This window comes from Limanda limanda, chromosome 5 (assembly GCF_963576545.1).
Source record: "Limanda limanda chromosome 5, fLimLim1.1, whole genome shotgun sequence".
NCBI classification, from domain to species: Eukaryota; Metazoa; Chordata; class Actinopteri; order Pleuronectiformes; family Pleuronectidae; genus Limanda; species Limanda limanda.
In genome coordinates, this window is record NC_083640.1 from 2,098,227 (window position 1) to 2,110,322 (window position 12,096).

At 43.9% G+C, this 12,096-nt stretch overlaps 1 protein-coding gene across 1 annotated transcript in view; it reads right to left on the reverse strand.

The window, feature by feature from the left end:
• Nucleotides 1–12,096, reverse strand: part of adamts3 (ADAM metallopeptidase with thrombospondin type 1 motif, 3) — a 121,820-nt gene that overhangs the window by 13,814 nt on the left and 95,910 nt on the right. Inside the window, exons 13-16 of the mRNA XM_061072216.1 lie at nucleotides 11,016–11,191; nucleotides 8,766–8,899; nucleotides 7,778–7,901; nucleotides 4,066–4,146 (exon numbers count right to left, since the gene is read on the reverse strand). Coding sequence (XP_060928199.1) covers nucleotides 4,066–4,146; nucleotides 7,778–7,901; nucleotides 8,766–8,899; nucleotides 11,016–11,191 — 515 coding nt within the window. The remainder of the gene's footprint in view (nucleotides 1–4,065; nucleotides 4,147–7,777; nucleotides 7,902–8,765; nucleotides 8,900–11,015; nucleotides 11,192–12,096) is intronic.

Sequence of the window (12,096 nt, forward strand, 5' to 3'; positions counted from 1 at the left end):
AAGCTTGCACTCGAGGAACTGCTTGAGCTCAGATCTGCTTCTGTCAACACTACACTTGACAAAGAGCAAAGACACACAGCGAGAGGAGCTGACACGCAGGGTTCTGAGTGGGAGCTTTATAAAGTCAGTCCTGCTCTCCAGCTTTAAAGACCACGCTCTTAAATAAACAGAGCCAGTAGATGAGATAATCTAATTAAGGAAAAAAGAGCCTTAAATTCCCTGAACACCTGAGCTCTGACTTTAGATTAACACTCAGACTCATGTCGGGTTTTAACCTCATGAATATATATAAGACAACAGAGTGTTTACTAAGCTGAAAACACTATGGAGAGAAATGCAGAACTAACAGCAGCAAACTAATAATGGAAACAGAAGTCAGAGAAATCCTCTTCACTTGGATCCATCAGCTACAAGCAGCACTGAACAACTGAAGCCACGAGTCAAAGCTACGAGTCAAAGCCACGAGTCAAAGCTACGAGTCAAAGCTAGGAGTCAAAGCTACGAGTCAAAGCTACAAGTCAAAGCTACGAGTCAAAGCTATGAGTCAAAGCCATGAGTCATAGCTACGAGTCAAAGCCACGAGTCAAAGCTATGAGTCAAAGCTACGAGTCAAAGCTATGAGTCAAAGCTACGAGTCAAAGCCACGAGTCAAAGCTATGAGTCAAAGCCACGAGTCAAAGCCATGAGTCAAAGCTACGAGTCAAAGCCACGAGTCAAAGCTATGAGTCAAAGCTACGAGTCAAAGCTACGAGTCAAAGCTATGAGTCAAAGCTATGAGTCAACGCCACGAGTCAAAGCTATGAGTCAAAGCTACGAGTCAAAGCCACGAGTCAAAGCTATGAGTCAAAGCTACGAGTCAAAGCTATGAGTCAAAGCTACGAGTCAAAGCTTCGAGTCAAAGCTACGAGTCAAAGATACGAGTCAAAGCTATGAGTCAAAGCCACGAGTCAAAGCTACGAGTCAAAGCTACGAGTCAAAGATACGAGTCAAAGCCATGAGTCAAAGCCACGAGTCAAAGCTACGAGTCAAAGCTACGAGTCAAAGATACGAGTCAAAGCTATGAGTCAAAGCTACGAGTCAAAGATACGAGTCAAAGCCATGAGTCAAAGCTACGAGTCAAAGCTACGAGTCAAAGATACGAGTCAAAGCCATGAGTCAAAGCCACGAGTCAAAGCTACGAGTCAAAGCTACGAGTCAAAGATACGAGTCAAAGCCATGAGTCAAAGCCACGAGTCAAAGCCACGAGTCAAAGCTATGAGTCAAAGCTACGAGTCAAAGCCCTTTGAAGTGTTTCTCGACCTTCCTGCAGGAGAGAGAGAGATCTGACTCGCTCTCACCTTCCTGCAGGAGAGAGAGAGATCTGACTCGCCCTCACCTTCCTGCAGGAGAGAGAGAGAGAGATCTGACTCGCTCTCCGGCTGCAGGCTGCGATCACAAGAAGAGAAATCACTTTTCCTAGGTGTGTTGAGGTTTTTGTGTGTTGAGGTTTGTGTGTGTGGAAGTTTTTGTGTTGGAAGCACAGAGCCACAGAAGAGTCACGACCCTTCACACTGACCCTCTCACTTCGCTCTACCCCCCCGGCCTCTGCAGCTGAATGGAAACTGCAGGCTCCTTCCCTCATGGAGGTTGGATCAGCACTAATGTTTTGCTAATGGAGACATAGCTGATTCCAGACCTGCACTGAAGTCTGCACTTTCCCCTGAGAGCTTATATGAGAATAAAGAAGTTAGAGTCAATTTATCTGGATATTTTCCAGAACTTTTCCGGGTCCAATCTCCTGCTGCTTCTTCTTTAGAGAAACACTAACTTCAGAAAATCACTCTGCTGAGTTCATGATGGTTTGCTTCGTTCTCTCCATGACAACAACAGTATTTTAATTTAGCTTTTCCTAAACAGAACCAAACCTGAACATCAGTGTTGACACATCAAAACTAATTAATTCCTCCACTGGGATTCTGTTTTTAGGTTTGTGCTGCACAGGCAAATTACTTCCTGAAAATATATGGTTTGTTGCTTTTTGCATTTTAACAGAGAAAATATATCAGTTTTAATTAAACAACATTAAATGTTTAAGGTTATTTGTATTAATATTCATTGATCACAGACACGGATCCAGTGTGGAATCTCAATTGATTCTCTCCGGCTAATTATAGTCGCTGGTGCTTTTCAGCTTCATCAGGACGAATCCCCCCCGCTGCTGACCTCTCTTCTGTAATCAGTGGAGGTCAACACCTCAGAACGAGGCTTTGAAACATCTCACTGAATGTTTGATTCATGCATCGTGTATAAAAATGGAATGGAGAGTGTCATTATAATTAGTCGGTGGATTAAGGAAGGCTGTCGCATATAGATCCATCTGCACCTCTTGTTCTTCTGCTATAGGAGGAAAGTGGCTCCCTGGTTTGATTGTGTTTCTTTCACCGATCACGAGACTCTCTAGTGGAACGAGTTCCAGGAAACAAACGATAAGAACCGTCTCATTAAAATGTCATTACAATGGTTAATTAACGACTTAGAAGATGCCTCAGAAACACTAAGAAGTACGTCGACTGTGATTCAAACTTTTCACGGTGAAAGTTTCTATTTTGTCGGTGGCTGACAGGCGTAAATTTGCATATTTTGTATATTATACAAATGTTCAATAATGAGCTTAGAATTAAAAAAGACAGAAATAAAGTGAATGTCTTACTTTGTCTAGAAAGAACAACTGAAATCTTTTCTGAGGTGAAAAAATGAACTGAAATCTTGAGGTCAGATGAAGCAACTCGGAGCTGAGATTGTATCATCATCACTTTATTGTAAAATCCTCTGAGCCTGGAACTCAGGTCCATCCCATCCTGAGACGCCTCTGATCCTCGGGAGGTTTCACACTGAACTACTGAGGATTTCACAGCAGCTAAGTGTATGAATGTTTTTCTACCATTTCTCTTTCTGATGAAAGAACTCCTCTCATGTTTTATATTTTCAAGTTCTTCACGTGATGCCTATGGCTTTGAAATAGTGTAACACTGATTATCTGCCCGTGTTGTGTTGGAGACTTTGGACTTTCAGCTTCTCTCGTCTCTTTTGCCCTAAAGGACCCGAGCATCAGATAAGAGACTAAAGAGTAAATGTTATTCGTGCTGAGCTCTTTGAACAACGTGCTGCCTCCGGCTGAGGAGATGGACGCTGACGTTTTTAAATTATCATCAGATTAACTGATGAGTTCTTTGTGTGTTTAACACAAACAGCACTGAGATCTAAATGAGGACTTCATCACGTTGTGTGGCGCCGTCTGGATCCATTACAAACCAGCTGAATAATCAAACTGAAGGATGGGTTGAATATAGTAATTGAATTAACTGCTTGAGTCATTTGCCAGTCGTCAAACATGGATGATGCTCAGATCGGAGCTTTGCTGCTTCTCCTCGTCAGAATATTATCTCTCGGGATCATATGAGCAATTTGAAGATATGAGGACACACGCTGGGATATTGTGAAGGTCATTTTTCACAGTTTATTTTATATTATCGACTTATGATTGACTTTATGTCAATTAAACTGACTCAAATAAACCCTGCTTGTGCTTCGGTGCAGGAGATCTGAGTACGAGCAGGTATATTTGAGTAAACATTATAAACTCTGAATGTAAAGTCAATAGATCCGGCTCTCGGGCTGTAAAGCTTCAGTTTAATCCCCCCCCGAGGAACAGCCTCATGAGTTCTGACAGACACACGCTGCTCCATCTGTTTTACATCAACCTAAACATGTTTTCAGATCTTTATTTAAACCTTTTCTCCTGTGACTCTGTGCTTCTGTGTTCTAAATTGTTCCGTGTTGGATATGAAGATACTTTTGTTTATTCCATGTTCCGTCTAAATGTGAAACTCACTTCACCTCATCACTGGTTAGATTGAACTGATGAATAATGAACGATCAGTGAAGATTCATCTCGTCAGCCTGGAAAGTGACATGGAATAAACTGTGTAAAGTTTGTTATTAATGAAGTGACACTACAGGTTAGGAGATATTTCCTGGAATCCTCTGGTGGAACCACATGTGTTGGTGTCGTGAAGTCACACTTACCAAGAAGCTGAGGGGAGGCCTCACTTTCTTGGATGATCACATGTCTAGCTCCAGGAGGAATGAGAAACATCTTAAGGTAGCCTTTGCCAAGTGTTGTAGCAGCAGCAGAAGCAGGGGGGATGGGGGGGGGGGGGGGGGGGTTAGAGAAGATAAGACAGAGACAGGTAAGTTCAGCAGGTACAGAAATACACAGTGTGTTTGCAGAGGTGGACATCACGCGTCTTTCAGAAGCTGCGTTCACTTTGCTCTACGGAGATGTGGGAAGGAGTTTGAGAGGAAGAGGAGAAAGTTCTTCTTCCTCTCTTCTTATTGAAACAGGCGTGAGAGGTTTGTTTGGATCCATCTGCCGTTCCCAGTGTTCGATGGGATGCAAACGTGACGAGAACCATTCAGCCGTGTTTCAACAGGTCAGGTTCGGCCTACAGGGGGCAGCAGAGGAACCTTCTGTCACGCATGTCCACCGCTCACAAACCTCCCGGGACTCACCCAGCACGTTCCTCGAGTCCTCGGTCTCATTTAAAAACACATTTCGAGCTCCTTTGGGCAAAGAGAAGGCTCCTCTGGTCTTCCCTTCAAAATAAAATCAATCAGTTAGTCTCACAGGAAGCAGTTTCTCTTTCTCCCTGCAGAACCGTCGCCTAAGATGGAGGCAAATCTCATCGAGGAGGAGGAGGAGGAGGAGGAGGAGGAGGAGGAGGAGGAGGAGGAGGAGGAGGAGGAGGAGGAGGAGGAAAACTGTTCTCTGCTGGTGGAGAGCTCTCGAATAATCACCGGGACTGAACTGCAGCCGTGCAAAATATGCCATTAGATTTGAGGGGCAGGTCTGACACTCTGGGACTCCTGACACTGATGCATAACGCCGCCGCCGCTAATGTGATGAATTCAACTAGCACGCTGTCAGAAGGTCGCGGCGAGGGGGCAGAGCGGCGAGCACCGCTGCCTCTACAGTTTATTATTACAGACGTCGGGCAATTTCAGAAACAACAGGCGCTGGAACAAAATATCGCAATTTTAGCTTTTTTTGAGGCCTGATAGAAATCACTGCTCTCAGCCTGGATGTGTGAACGGACCCTCGAGCAAAGGGGCTCGTTTGGGTTCGACCAATCAGCTTCTAGACGACCGACCACGCCCTAGATTGCCTCCGACAGTCTGCAGGGTTGTTTAACGTGACGCTCGGATCTGAACAGAGACTTGAGAGTTAGTTTGTTAGGCTGCTGAAGCTGGAGAGACACACACACACAGGACGTGACCTCACAATGAGACTCACTACAGCTGATTCAGACCTGAACACACACTTCATTAGTAACAAGGAGCAGAGGGAACGCTGGCGTGTCTCACTCAGGTCTCTACGGGTCTACTGCACTACAAGCTGCACACACAGGGAGGGATTCACTGGAGCTGGATACTTGCATATTGTGTTTTCCAGCAAAGGCGTTTCTGTTTGGGCTCTCTTGCTTAACTGTTTGCCTGTTAAAGAAAGGTGGGAGGTTAAAGGAGAGCGAGAGGAGGCGACCACAGTTTCAACAGAGAGAACGTCCTGAGATGAGTTGGATGAAGCAATCGCGTCGAAAGCTCTTGGAAATCACATCTTCATATTTCTCAGAAGCCCCTCGATCATTTCCCTCCTCGGTTGAAGATTGGATGATAAATGATTCATGATTCATAACAGATGAGGATTCGTTCAGGTCTGAGGAGGAATCAGGAAAAAACCTCCCAGAGAATGAGCGGCCACTCGTTAGTGAGGCCGTCCATGTTTAACTCCACCACTTAACTCAGACTCATTATGCTTCACACCGCACAGAGGAGGAGTTTCATACTGGATCAATTTATTTCAATTTTTTTAAAGTGCACGTGTGTGCGTGTGCATGTGCGAGATAACCTGAAGGACGAGGCTTTAATTAGAGAAGTTTGGATAAAGGGTTAGCAGCAGAAACAGGGAGAGAACCGATGATATTTGATTAAAACAACAAACCACATAAATAAATAAATGTTTATATCAATTATTTCTCTGCTCATGAGGAAAGTGATGAATCTAAATGAACTCCGGGTCCGTTTCCTCAGACTCGTTCATTATCTGAGATCCTGAGAGCGAACAGACTCAGATCGTCAGTTTCATTAACTCCTCCACGAGCTGATGCAAATTGGTGCCACACGCCAGTAGGGCTATTTTTATTAATTTAGAACAATAATAATAATATTCAGAACTATTATTACTTCTTAGTACTCAATACACCGCACCTGCAGGTATTTATGGCCACAGCTGCACATTTACTTCAATTAAATCTGCCGTCAACCTCTTTCCAATTTCAATTACAAATATGAAATTATGTCAAAAATCTGACAAAACCTCCATCACACTCTGAGTTCCTTTGGTCTGGAAACAACCAGCTGAAATAATAATTAATCACTAGACTTCAAAAACATGCAGTTTTCAAATGAAAAGCCGTATAGATGAAGCCTCGGGGCTTTACTTTGAGAAACTCCGTGCACGTTCAGAAGTGCACGGTGCCGATGAGTTCAACGCATTTAGTTCCACTTCTGCTAAATAAACAGAGGTAAGAACAGGTCGCTGTGCCAGACACATCAAGTGTTTATTCAAGGGAAGGTTTTATGTGAAAGAGGCAAGAAACTGAACTCTTGTTCCTTTTAAAATCCAGGTTAAAACATGGCAGCTTGTATTATAATGGAAGGTTCACCAGGTTAGAAGGAAGAACGCTCCTCTGCAGAGTGAAGTGCATTGGCAGTATGTGTGTGTGTGTGTGTGTGTGTGTGTGTGTGTGTGTGTGTGTGTGTGTGTCTGTGTGTGTGTGTGTGTGTTATGCATCTGATTCTAAAGAATGAATCATTTTAACTTCAGCTCTGAAAACCTAAAATGATATGAAACTGGCAAAAACTCACTAAGCTGCAGATGTAAGAGTGTGAGGAGCCTTTCTCTTGTTGGAGTTTTATATTTTATATTATAGTATAAGTACACAGTTCTGTACCAACTGCATCTTCACAAGATAGAAAGTCTCATATTTCCAGAATCAAGGATAAATCTTCGAGCTAAACTCAAAACCTGCTCAGAGGAAGTTTGCTGAGTGGAATGAGAGCCAGGACAAAACGGTATAAAGACAGGAAATCATCTGCAGCCTTGAGAAGCTTGAGTTCTGCAACTGCTGGTGCATTAATATTAATATTCACTCTTTATTCAGTTCTCTATTAAACCTAATCACAAAAAGCCATTGGCTGCATCCACCTCCTGTAGACAAATGATCAGCAGCATCTTTTCCCAGTGGTCAGGATTCCCTCTTGATGAATCACCGGCTGATGTTAAGTGGGTTAGCGTTCAGATAAATCAAATAAGAGCCAATAGAAAAGGCCACAATGAAATGTTAAAGTGTATTCTAAAGATCATGGGTTTTAAACATAAGCCACTTTGCTCTTTGAATCAGAGCTTTAAGGATCGAATGCTTTCATTAAGGTGAAGAACGGCACTTCACATTTCATTTCCTTCAAAAGAAAAACACGTATTTCAATGCAAGACATTCAACCCCAAGATATTTACAACACTTTTATCCACCTGAGATGAAAAGAAGCAGCAAGGTTACGTTTATTTATCAATCAGTCATAGAGGAGAGTTTGAAACATCAGTCACAGAAACATATAGATTCTTTCTAGATGAATTCTGTGAGTGGACGCTGTGGTCGTGGTGGATTCAGTGGATTCTTACCGGCTTTCTTGGGCGTCCTGGTGAAGGATCCTTTGACCGTGCGGCAGTGGGAGTTGTCTCCACCACAGACGCCACATTTGTCCTCGACCTTGATCGAGCCGATTTCTCGGTCGCAGCCGACTTTCTGCAGAACGGAGACAGAGAGAGAAGAGAGAGGACCTGAGTTTTCTGATGATTTGAGGAGAGTCAACCCGTCAGATACTTTTCACAGACGGATATATTTCAAAATAGAAGTGTTGAAATAAACGAGGGATGTAAACTATTGTTAATATTTAATCTCCAGAGCCCAGGATCCAGTCGCGGTGGAGAACCACACACACTTGGTTTTCTTCTCAGTGGTGATTCTGGAAACTTGGACACTCACAGAAACTCTTGAGGTCAAAAATAAAGGTTAACATTGGGTTTTGCTCACTTACCGAATCACTGCTTAAATGAAAGTAAATTTAGATTGTAAACCGGATTATCTTCTAGTGTGCGTCAGTAATTAAGAGCCATACAAATCATGTGACTGATTTGAGTGTGCTTGGACGTTTTTGGGGGATTCATTCCCTTTTTTAAGCAAAGGACGTGTTCCCTCTTTCCTCCTCTACAAATCTTTTGTATTTCATATATATTTAGAAGATAGATTTCACGCTGTGTTGCTCATGGTATCCAGAGTCCCGCCCGGAGCGGCTGCAGCGCGGCTGTGTGTTGCTGCTCCGACTCGGGGGGGGGGGGGAATGAGGACACGAAGTCAGAAACGTTTTAATGAAGCTGCTTTATGAGAATCCTGCTCCTCCTGAAACAGCAGTGGGCGACGCCGGGGATGTGATCCCGGCGTGTTCCGAGCCCGGTGCTGACCCAGCGGCTCAGAGACATCCCACCGTGTCATTTGATAACGTCCCTCAAAGCTTTTCACAATCTGAAACAGCCCGTGGACACTAACACGCATAATTAAAATCCAATGCAGCTGCTAATCTGCTGAGAGACGTGTAAAGCAAACACTCACCACACATTCTCCACGCACACAGATGCTGTAGGCGTCCTTGTAGGAGCAGCGTGTCCCATCATGCACCAGCTGCTTCATGTACGCCACGTCCGAGCTCTCCTTGGACTGACAGTACAGGTGGCAGCGCTTGTTGGCTGCAGGAGAGAACAGAGGATTGTTTTAATGGGTTCGGGCACCGACGTGGAACATGGACGAGAACAAGCAGGACCTGGGAGCTCTGCTGCTGCTGGAGGAGATGGAAACCAACACAACTTTCACACTGATGGACACACGAGGGCATGGCAAAGACAAGTCACCAAATGAGAGGAAAAGAAGTCAAAGCAGGAACCACACAGTTCATGCAGCTAAACTTTATCCACTCAAAGTGTTAATATGATAAAAATGAGTTTGTTCTCACTGTCGTTGACCCTCTGAACTTTAACTGTTAGAATTTAGAAGAGAAAGATCACAATAAATAACCTCTTTAATAAGTAATTTGTTCAATGACCCCTGAATAAAAACCTCATCAACTTTCTTCTGTACGTTGGAGCTTATTGTCAAATTGTCAGAGAGTCGGGGACGATGTAAACATCCTCTGCAGCCACAGAAGCTTCTCAGCAGAATCTCTGACTTCTATATCTTCACATGAGCGACTTTCAGAACCCAGACCAATTTAGCTGCAAGACGTGGCCAACAGCTCGGTGGAGCGAGGTCAGATAAAAGCAGCGTCTGATGGAGAGCGGAGCTGGAAATGGGATCCGGGCTCAGCGTCTGCACGGAACAGATCCGTCACCTCTTATCAAAAAGAGCTCGTTTATAGATTTAAACTCTTTAAACTGGAGCAGAGACGGTGAGAATCGGGCAAAAGGGAAATAATTCAAGAACCACAGACGGCAAAGAAAAACCAGACACACACTTGGAAATACCAATTGTGAAGAGAAGTCGGTGGAAAGTGTGAAAGTAGAAACACCCTGATCCTCTGTCATGGCTCTTGTTTGGCACAAAGGTGTAACAATCTGTTCAGTCTGTTTCTGTTTGTATTCACTTCCTGTTTTATTTTGTTGTGTCTTGTGTCTAGCTCTACTTCCTGTTGGTTTCCCACACACCTGTACCGTGTTTGTCATTAAGCATTCCCTATTTATACCCTGTGTGTCCCCTCATCCTCTGCCAGCTTGTCATTGTCTCCTTCGTGTGTGTAGATGCTCTCCAGAGATTACCTCCGTGTGTTTGTCTACCTGGATTAACGACATTGGATTTTCTGCCTTTTCCCTGAATGGACTTGTTAACCTCTGGACTGTTAAAGTAAAGTTTTATTTGTATACTTTTAGGGTTGCAAAATTCCGGGAAAATGCAAAGTTGGAAACTTTCCATGGGAATTAACGGGAATATACGGGAATAAACTGGAAATGTTGTGGGTAATTTATACTAACTGTATTTACCTTGTCATATACAGACATAAATATAAACATTTTGTTTTGTCATAAACTGATTTGAGCCCTGAGGAAACTTTGGGCACTTGACTATATGCTTCTGCCTCGTTGTGTCATTCTTAACATAGGTCTTTGCACAGTATTTGCAAATGTACACAGCCTTTCCTTCTACATTGGATGAGGTGAAATGTCTCAACACATGAGAGAGTGCACGTGGCATTGTTCTGTAGAATAAGATGAGAAAAAAGTTTGTAAAACAACACTAATGCAATGCCAGAGATATAAATAGTTAGCCAAACAATTGGAATCGTCTGTAAACATATTTTACAATTGATGGATAAATGAATGGAAATAGTCTAGATGAACAGATGAACAATCCTCAATCAGCATGCTAATATATTTTCCCAGTAATATCATGGAAACTTACCTGACTAGTCCTTCACTCTACAGCAGGCCTCAGTAGCCCTGCTGTAGAGTGAAGCATGCTGGGAGTTATCTGTGCATGTGATGGAAGAATGCACAGTGGAGGGTTGAAACTCAACATTCCATACATCTTTAAAATAGAGTTTTGAATGATGTTTTTTTGCTCAGCGTTTAATTTGAGTACTTTGTTTTTTTTCAAAATTCCCCAAATTCCCGAGCTTAACTTCCCATGGAAAGTTTCCGGAAAGTTTTGGGAAATTTCCCGGGAAACTTTCCGCCCCTTTGCAACCCCATATACTTTATTTTCTGTCTCCTGTGCTTCCTTTTGCAACTGAGTCCCAGCCTAGCACAGGACTGTCACATAAGGACAAGAAGCAGCCACAGGAAGTGAGGATCAGGATCAGGATCAGGATCTTACTGTCCGGGTGCTCGTAGGGAAGCCAGTGGTGTTTGGCGTTCTGGAACTCGAAGTGCGAGTTGCGGGTCTGGCACTGCTGAGCCCGGAAGTCCTCGAAGTGCTTGGGGCAGTCGTCGGTGTTGCACAGCTGATACTCGTAGTTCACCCCGGGACAGTCCTGGCCCCCGTTGGACGGCCTGGGGGGGGGGGGGGGTGGACAAGCGTCAGAGGAGCAGATCAGACAGAGAACGTTTCTATACAACCGAGGACAGAAACACACTTCAGGCCCGAGAGGCTCTCATGAAACCTGCTCCTGTCCCTTGAAGGTCGTCTCAACAGCGTAATAAGGATTCGTCATTAAACATGAATATCACCTGATTCCTCCAGCTCACATTCTTTTCTATCGTGTGTTCACGTTATTTATCTGAAGCCTCAAACCTTATGGATTCCAAGGAGCTTAATCAGATCAGATTCAACATGTTATCATGTAACCATGAGGGATGTGAGTCTCTCAGGGGTCGTACACCCGGAGGATTTACAAGGTCGCAAGTTCGCTGCAGGTTTGAAAGCAGCTACACAATGTATTCAGTGGAGGTTGGGTAATGTTAATACATATTAATATTATCTATATTGTATTAAATAAGGGTGAAGTGGCCTGACCTTGTGTGAGAACGAGCGGCGCATATAGAAGAGATACTGACACGGAGCTGAGACGTGGAGATCAGCGAGGTCACGGATCGGAGGAGAGTTAAGTGTCTGTGCTAAGAGTGGGATGTAACCATGACAACGCCTTTTGTTTCCCAGCGCTCTACGTTCTGATTGACATCCTGCTCTCACCAGCTGAGGAACAAAAGGGCATCAGTATCATGAGCTTTCTGAAAGCTTCACGGGAAATCAGGTTCCACCTTTTATACAAAGAGACACGAGAACTCCACAGTGTCTACACGTTAACGTTTACAGGTTTCTCTTCATTAAGTGGAGAATCAGCTGTGAAACATTATGTGACTCATGAGGAAGTCGTGTGAAGTCTGATCAACATGAGAGACGCCTCCGGGGTCTGGGGGGGTGGAGCTAGAGAGACGGGAGCTTCCAGCAGCTCAGA